Consider the following 9557-nt stretch of genomic DNA (forward strand, 5'->3'; position numbering starts at 1 on the left):
TATATATATATAAACACACACATGTATGTAAATTATCTAGCTATTGTTAATGTACCCTCAGGTCAGAACTGACTCATAACTGACCCTCCAGTGGGTTTTCAGAGGCAGTAAATTGCACAGGAGCAGACTGCCCATCTTTCTCCTGCTGAATGACTATAGATATGAATCGCTTGTCTCCTTGCCACTACACTATCAGACCTCCCTATCCATTTCTTTCTCTCTCTCTCTCTAGATATAGACAGACAGATACGTAGATAGATAGAACTAGAGAGAGAGAAAGAATTGTATTCAGTGGCTGTTTTCTCCTGTCCTCCATTTAATTTAATTTAAAGGAAAAAAATTGTGTTACAGTTTCTGTTCTAGAAGCATTCAATTGTTCCGGTGGAAGAAAATGCCTTGATATTGGAAAGAAAATAGTGTCAAAGGAATAACATGTTGGTTTATAGTACTATTAGCCAGTAGTTTGAAATCTAAATTATAAAGGTGTTTTGGACAAAATTTAGCAAATATTTTGAATAAAATATTTTGCTATTGTGAATAATACTACAATAAGCATGAGTGTGTATACATCTGTTTATATCACAGCTCTCTTTTCTTCGGGCTATATTCCCAACAGTGGAAGAGTTGGATCATATGGTACTTCTGTCTTAAACTTTCTTTGAGGAAGCCTCAAACTATAGTTGTGCCATTTAACATTTTACTAGCAGTGTATGAGAGTTCCAGTATCTCCACATTCTTGCCAATATTAGTTGTTTGCTGTCCTGTTTAATTTTGCTGTTGTTGCTGCAGTAAGATGGTATACCTTTGTTGTTTTGATTTGCATCTCTCCAATAGCCAGTGATTTTGAGCATTTCTTCATGTGTTTGTTGATCTGAGGACATGCTAAATGAACTATCTTAGTCACAAAGGGACAAATCCTGTATAAGACCACTGTTATAAAAAATAGGATAGTTAATGAGGGGCAGAGAATAGAGAGCAGGACAAGAATGGATAGATAATCAGCACTACACTGTAATAGATAGATGGAAGGTCAGTCTGAAAGGCGTAAACAGACAAATGGTGTAAGGGAATTAACAATCTTGAATGAACATACATTACATCTTGAATTGGGAAACATGTATGAATGACTAAAAACCACTTTCTTTGTAAGCTTTCACTAAAATCACATATATAAAAAAATAATGATTTGAATATTAAAATAATAATATTTGAAATTCTGTCAATATCACAAAATTAGAGTTAAAAGCTATTTTTCTTCTTTGAATGCTTGAGTTTCGCTTATTTTGTGAAATACATATATCTTCCTTATCCCAAGTGTCATGTGATTACAGAGTCAATGTTATATAACTAATACCTTAGTAGAGAGGACATTAAGAAATTTAAGGTATCTTTGACCGTAAATTTGGGAGGGTTGAGAGACAGTGCAGGAGAAGACGACCCTCAGTGAGATGGATTGATTCAGTGACTGGGGTAATAGGGATAGGTGTGTCGGAGAAAATAAGAGTCACACAGGGTAGAGCAGGGTTTAGGGCTGTTGTACATAGGGTCTCACAGAACAGCAACAATATACAAAATGTAAAATGCATACATAGTTTCTTTCTGACTTCTGGAAAAAAGAAAAGTAGCAGCCAACTAAAGTGGTTTTGTTAATTAATGTTATTTGAAACATCTGTTTATTTTGTCTCTAATTATTAGGATACATTGAAAAATTGATTATACTTGTTTCTCTTTGCAGATAAATATGTATACTTTAAATTTCTATTGTGGTGTTGTTACTGTGTACCATTGACTCAGAACCAAGTCCTAGGTGACCCTCTGGCAGGTATCTAGAGACAGTTAATAGAACGGGAAGAGATGACCCCTCCTTCTCCCATGTAGCATCTGCCTCTGAACACCTGCTGGAGGGTCAGCTGTGAGTCATTTCTGACTCTTTGAAACTCAGCAACGACAGTAAGGAAAGAATGTGTGGGTGTGCACACATGTGCGTGTATGTTTGTATGTAAAGTGAGTGCTGTTGAGGCAAGTATGACTCATAGCGACCCTGTGAACAGCAGACCTGAACTATATCTCATCCCCTGCCATCCTTACTATCTTTGGTGTACCTGATCCCATTGTTGCAACCACTGTGTCAGTCTACCCTCCACCTTTTCAAGCACGAGATCTTTTTCCAAGGAATGGGCTCTCCTAACAATTAGGCAGTACATTCACTCATTGCTGCCAAGTCAGAAGAGACTTATAGCTAACCCTCAAGCATTTTCCAAGGCTATAAATCATACGAGAGGAGGTCGTTCATCTTTCACCAGTAGTTCCATGAAAGATGGGCACTCTTTCTCTCTGTGCAGTTTACAGCCTTAGAAACCTAGTACCGGATCAGTTATGAGTTGGTTCCAGTTTGAGCACAATGAAAGAGAATAGTAAGAGTAAAATAATTATAGATTAATATGTTCAAAATCCTGCTTAAGGTTATCCAGAAATGACTGGACCTCAGTTCTTAGCAGAGAACTGCCAGATGTGTAGGCTTGGTTTAAAAGGGGCTATGGCACTAGAGACATCAGAGCCAACGTTAGATGGATCTTGGCTGAAAGCAAAGAGTACCTAAGGAATACCTATCTGTGTTTCATTGACTATGGAGGCATTTGACTGTGTGGACAATAACAAATTGTGACTAACATTGAGAAGAATAAGAATCCCAGAACACTTAATTGTGCTCATGTGAAACCTGTACTTGGACCAGGAAGAGTTGTCAGAGCAGAGCAAGAAAACACTGCATGGTTCAGGGTTAGGAAAAGTGTGTGTCAGGGATGCATCCCGTCTCCATACCTTTTCAATCACTATGCAGAACAGATCATTTGAGAGGCTAGATTTTATGAGGAGGAATGTGACATCAGGATTGGAGGAAGATTCATCACCAACCTGCATTATGCAGATGACACAACCTTGCTTGCTGAAACTCAAAAGAACATGAGGCATTTGCTGCAGAAGGTCAAGGAGTGTGCTCTTCAATATGTATTGAAACACAACATCAAGAAAACAAAAGATTCTCACTACTGGCAGCTTCTCACACAGTTGGCAGCTTCATGATGGATGGAGAAGAGTGAGATTGTTGATAACTTCAGCTTGCTTGGTTCCACAATCAACACTCTTGGCACCAGCAGTCAGGAAATCAAAAGACAAATTGCACTGGGAAGGTCTGTTGTTAGGGACCTCTCTAGAGTACTGAAGAACAATGATGTCATTCTGGAGACTAAGGTGCCCCTGATCCAGGCCATGGTCTTCGAAATTACTTGCTATGCATCAGAGAGCTGGACAGTAACCAAGGATAATAGAATGATTGATGCCTATGAGTTGTAGTGTTGGAAAAGAGTGTTGAACATACCATGGACTGCCAGGAGAACAAACAGGTCTGTCTTGGAGAAGGTGAGATGAGGCTGCTCCCTGGAGGCAAGGGAATTGAGGCTTCATCTCACATACTCTGGGCATGTGGCCAGGAGGGACCAGACCTTGGAGAAGGATATCATGCTTGAAAGGGTGGAGGGACAGTGCAGGAGAGGAAGCCCAGGATAAGATGGAGTGACTGGAGACATGGGATTAGGGCTGTTGGCTCAGGATAGGACAGGTTTTAGGAGCTAATGTTTATCAGGTCACTATGAGTTACAGGCAACTTGATGACACATAACAACAACAACAATGTTAAATATGTCAGAGTTCAAAATAGGTGCATAATTTAAAATAACTTTATTTTATGGCAGTAATTCTAAAGTTATGTACCACTTGAATTTTATTTAGTAACTTTAGGCATAAGTGTCTGCATACTTGAATGAAAAGGGCAAAGACAATTTCAAACCATTAAAGTATAACATAATTATATTAATAACAATAATTATCTTAATTTTGAAATTACATTGGCACCTAACAAGAGTACAAATAGTTTTCTAACCATAGAACTATTCTGTTGCCTCTTAAGCCTCTTTTCTGTGTACTCTCTAAAAGACCCAACGATTTATTATGTGTGCTTAAATACAAGGAAAAGTCTGCTTTTCTAAAGCTATTATTTTTACAGTGAGTGTGTTGATATAGGAAGCTCTTGTGGTGTAGTCTCTAGGGAGTTGCCCTGTTAACCCAAAGGTGATGCTTCTCTGGCTGTTTGAATCTGCCAGCGGCCCTCAATGTCTTGAAGGATGGGCAGGCTCCTCCCAGTTGATTTTCAGCCTCTAAAAACTTACTGCAGCATCAGCTGTGAATCACTTCCACTCAGTAGCAATGAATTTGAGTTTTGGTGGTTAATTTTGGGGCCCTGATAGTGGTGTATATATTGTGTCTGGCTGCTAACCAGCAGATCAGCATTTCACATCCACCAGCCACACTGAGAGAGAGATGGGCACTCTTCTCTATTTGTTTTTGTTTTTATTTTTTTGCACTAGTTTATAATATATTGTTTTCAAGAATAGAATCTTCCAGCTTCCCTCACCCCATCCCCACCCATCTGTTTGTACAACTCCATGAATAATCTCCCCCTTCCCCTGCACATCTTCATCACTCTTCTCTCTTAAGAGTTACTGGCTCAGTTTGGCATTTACTCAAAAAGCTGAACGTAGAAATTCCATATGACCCATCTATTCCACTGCTTGGAATATACTCTGAGAAAATGAGAACTGAGTCACAAACAGACTTGTACACCAATGTTCATAGCAGTATTATTCACCATAGCAAGAACATGGAAACAGCCCAGATGCCCAATCCAATGGATTGAAAAATTGTGGAATACTATGCAGCACACATGAGCAGTGATTTTGTAAATTGATACCCAACATGGGAGGGCCTGGAGAGCATTATGCTAAGTGAACTAACTCAGCCTCAGAAGAACAAATAATATAGAATGAGTATGAGGATCCAAGGGGGGAGCTTAATCAATTGGTTCACACAATTTGATGGGTAGAGGGAGGGATGGGTAAACAAAAGGGAAAGATGGGGTTTGAAAAAACAGTGTATATGAATTTTATGAACTTTGTATGTAAACCAGTATAAATATTTTTTATAAAAGAATTTTTCTTTTACTTTTCAAAACAAAAGGTGTATAGTGGAATGGATTTGGGGGGAAGAATTGTATAACAATGAAAGAATTTACTTTCCAAAGAGAAGAGCGAACTGAGGGGAAGGTTGGGCAGGGGGGAAAAAGTTCTTTCCTCAGAAATCCAGTAGGAAATTGGTATGAGTTAGAACCTACATACTGGCAGTAGTTTGAGTTGTTTGTCTTTTTTTTATGGTGGATATTACTTGGGAGAGAGTATTGTAATATAGCTTTGTCTGTGACTTCAAATTTCAAAATGTCACTTTTTAAGTGTTCATTCACCAAAGAAAAATACATAGGACATGTTCATTTTAAACAGACACAAAAAAAGTTTTAGAACATAAAGTGCTACCCAGAAGACAGCTATAGAATAGGGACAAAAAGAAACCTTATCACAGTTTGCCTCAGACCAACCTTGGTTCTCCTTTAATTCTTTTGCTATTTGTTTTCATTGTTCTACTCCTTGTTTGGGAGGAGGAAATCCTTTGAACCTGGAGAAATGATGAAAGTAATACAAGTGTTCAGGTCTTTTGTTGACAGGGTCACTATGAGTCGTCTACGACTCGACGATACTTAACAATTTTTTGTTCTCATTGTTCTCCTTGTTTAGGGGGGAAATAATACAGATGTACAATTTTTGGTAGACTGTATTCCCTTTCTCAGAATAGAAGACAGAATTGTTTTTATACTAAAGACATCAGACTAAAGCTATTAGTTTAAAAAATTATATGTGTTGGGGCTTTTTTGGTGGTATTACTGTTGATGTCAGTCTCCTTGAAAATATTTTTAGGTCAGTTTTACTTAACAAGTTTCTCTTGTTTTTCTACTAGCGGATGATATAAAGCCATGCCCACGATGTGCTGCTTATATAATAAAGATGAATGATGGAAGCTGCAATCACATGACATGTGCTGTCTGTGGTTGTGAGTTCTGTTGGTTGTGTATGAAAGAAATTTCTGATTTACATTATTTAAGGTAAGTTTCTAGGATTTTGTATTTAAATACAATTTTATATTATAAAGAACTTTTTTAGAAAAAAATATTAACCTAGGTATTTTTTAAACTTGAGATTCATAGATTAAGAAGAAAACAAGTTATGCAAATTTGGGATTACTAACTAGTCAAAAATAAGAAATGGAGATTTTTCTTTGTAGTTTTTAAAAAAAAAAACTATAAACCAAAACAAATCCACTCCCACTGAGTCAATTCTGACTCATAAAAAACTCTGTAGGACAGAATCGATTCCCCTGAAAGAATCTAAGGCTGAAAATCTTTGTGGAAAAAGACTCCCTCATCTTTCTCCTGCAGAATGACTGGTAGGTTCAAACCCACTGGTTTTTTCAGTGAGCAGCTCAACATTTAATCCACAGTATCACCATGACTCCTTATTAAGCTATCAGTACTTAGTATTCTCTGTTGTTGTGTTCTGTGGAATCGGAACTGACCATAGCTGACCCTCCAGCTGGTTTTCAGAGACAACTAATCACATAAGGAGAAGATTGCCTATCTTTCTTCTGTAGAGTGGTCGGTGGATTTGAACCATGTACCTTTGTTTGCCAACGCAACTCCTTACCAGTAGGCCACAAGAGCTCCCAAATATCCTATGGTGGGTGATAAATAGTTCTGTTTTGTTTTCTCAGATAAAAGTCTTTTCATTCAGGTAGCTGAGTTTATGGGAAAGAGAGTGAGAAACCAGTAAGCATATGCCTAAAACAAGTGTTTCTTAAACTGACTTAAGCTTTGGAGGGTAATGGAATACTAGGAAGAAATGTTAATCTGAAGCCCTAGAACCAATATCCTTTTAGCATAATTTAAAGTAGTCAGGCTGCTGCAGTCAGAGCTCATTTGGTGCTCCGAGGGAGAAAGCTGGGCAGTTTCCTTCTGTGACAGTTTGCAGCCCCGAAAACCCAGTGGAGGGTCTGTAGGAGTCAGCATCAGCTTGACCACAGTTGTTTGTGTTGCTGTTTTGGGGTTGCTTTGGTTTTCTTAATCTGAGAATTCAAACAAAAATCTGACTTTGTGATATGAAAAGACTTCATTGCTTTAATTCATTGTGATATTTATTTCACATGTTGGGATTTTTTTTTCTCAAACCATTATGTCACATTACCTTTTTTTTTCTTCACTAGTCCATCAGGATGTACCTTTTGGGGGAAAAAACCCTGGAGCCGAAAGAAGAAAATACTGTGGCAGTTGGGAACACTCGTCGGTGCTCCTGTAGGAATTGCTTTAATAGCTGGCATTGCTATCCCTGCGATGATTATTGGCATTCCAGTGTATGTGGGCCGAAAGGTAAGGTGCATAATACCTTGTTGGCTCATTATCCTGTTCTGTCTTTAGATGCATCCTTGAAGGGTCAGTATTTTATTTTGGTTTTTTTAAGATAAAGATCACTTTTAATTTTTTAAATAAAAGACAGCTACCATTTTATGGTGTTTTGTAAATTCTTATGTGTAAAAAAAAAAAAGACTTGTTTTAAAATTATCTGAGTCTTCAAACTTTAGGACATTTGCTTAATTACAGAACAGTTCTAGAACAGCTTTAAGTACTACATATTGACAAATACATACCTTAACATTTTTCTGAAACATATCTTGTAAAATCAGGTTTTTATAAGTGAAATTAATGCCTGACTGGCACATGCCCTCAGGCAATTAATAATAAGCTAGCGCCTTAGTTTTTTCTGATTTAAGTTGTAAGCTTCCCCCCTCCCCCAAAATACTGTTGATGTTGGGTACCATGAAGTCTCTAGTGCCTCATACCAACCCTGTGAACAACAGATCTGAACAGTGCCCCTATCCTGTGCCAGCCTCATGGACTCCAGTATGCCCGTTGTCTCGTTCTCTGTGTCTGTTAGTTAATATATTGTGTAGATTCCAGAATGCTTGAGAAAGTACACCACCAGTAATTGGTAATGTAGTAATTGATGTGGATTTTGAACATTTCTTCATGCGCTTGTTAACCATCTGAATGTCGTCTTTGATGAAGTGCCTGTTCATATCCTATGCCCATTTTTCTATTGGATTGTTTACCTTTATCTTGTTGTGGTGTCCAAGCTTGTTTTAATCGGGAGCTCCACCAAACACTGTCAACTGCAATAAAACACAGTAGCTAATTATAATAAATTTCATGTAGCTATCTCTAACATAACATACTTTGAACATGTTAGGAGTAACCGGTCCTTGGAGAGGAACATGCTTGGGAGAGTTGAGGGACAGCGCAGGAGAGGAAGGCCCTCTATGAAATAGATTTGATTCAGTGGCTGGGATAATTGGGATGGGTGTATCGGAGACAGTGCGATTGACCCAGGACAGAGCAGAGTTTAGGGCTGTTGTACATAGGGTTGCTATGAGTTGCAAGCGACTCGACAGCACATTAACAACAAACAACAACATCTCAAACATACTGTTGCTGAAAACAGACCCATTTATTCAGTTATTTAAGCATAAGTATTAGAGAAAGACTGTTAACGCAGTACATACCCAAAGGAAAAATTTTCAAGTTTTAAGTGTAATGTCTATTCACTCATTTTTGGGTTTTTTTGCCCAAACATGAACCCAGAGGGTTACAAGTTAATAAATTGGTTTCAGTGATGTTTAAGCCTGCTTTGGAAACTTAAGAAGAAAACCCCTTAAAATGATAAAATTTCTAAAAGCTATGTTTTCTTTTTCAATTAAAAAAAATTAGAAAACCTAATGGCACAAGATAGTGAAGGTTCAGATCTGTTCTCAGGATTCCTACAACTCATAGGGCTACTACAACTTATAAATTGTAGTCACCTCAGTGTCCCCTAACAGCAACAGTACGGTAAAGAAATATAATAGAAAAAACTAAGTTGAACCAGAACTAGTGGGATGCTATGATTACCACTACAGAACATTGGTACTTAAATATATAAAATTTTCTGGAAGACTTCTTTCTCCCAGCATCCTGTCTTTGCAATTCTCTGCCCCATCTGTGTGTACCCTTGTCATTTCTCTGCTTCAGTGTTGAGTTTCCCAGAAGCAAGAGTAAGGAGAAACGGAATTTGCTGTAGTACTAAAAGATAAGGAAAACTACCTTGGGAAGGTATACCATCCCTGCCCATGTGCGCTGTTCAGGGAAGTGCACACGCTGCTCCCAGCAAACATAGAGTCATTGCTAGGAAACCAAGTTCTAACTGGAAACTGATGTTTTGTCCCTCTGCTTGCTTCATCTGCCTTTCCACCCAGCTTTTTCACTCTGCATTATATCCTGCACTGCTTATTGCACTTTACAGAATTTAAGATAACTACATTACAAATTATTTTAATAAGCCTAATCTACACTGTAATTTATAAGTCAAATATTTTCTCTTACCTCTCTGTGTGAAAGACCTGATGGCATGCATAGGAATCATATCGATTACATATGTGGAAAGAACCGCTGGAGAAGCTCAATATCAGCTGTGAAAACTAGGCCAGGAGCTGATTGTGGAACAGACCACCAACTACTCATATGCAAATTCAAG

The 9557-nt window shown here is 38.0% G+C and overlaps 1 protein-coding gene across 1 annotated transcript in view; it reads left to right on the forward strand.

Moving 5' to 3' along the window:
- The window catches only part of RNF19A (ring finger protein 19A, RBR E3 ubiquitin protein ligase), a 31602-nt gene that overhangs the window by 11889 nt on the left and 10156 nt on the right, over nucleotides 1–9557 (forward strand). Inside the window, exons 3-4 of the mRNA XM_006900010.1 lie at nucleotides 5897–6043; nucleotides 7198–7360. Coding sequence (XP_006900072.1) covers nucleotides 5897–6043; nucleotides 7198–7360 — 310 coding nt within the window. The remainder of the gene's footprint in view (nucleotides 1–5896; nucleotides 6044–7197; nucleotides 7361–9557) is intronic.

Source organism: Elephantulus edwardii, unplaced genomic scaffold (genome assembly GCF_000299155.1).
Source record: "Elephantulus edwardii isolate Elephantulus edwardi_28Jun2011 unplaced genomic scaffold, EleEdw1.0 scaffold00270, whole genome shotgun sequence".
Taxonomy (NCBI): Eukaryota; Metazoa; Chordata; class Mammalia; order Macroscelidea; family Macroscelididae; genus Elephantulus; species Elephantulus edwardii.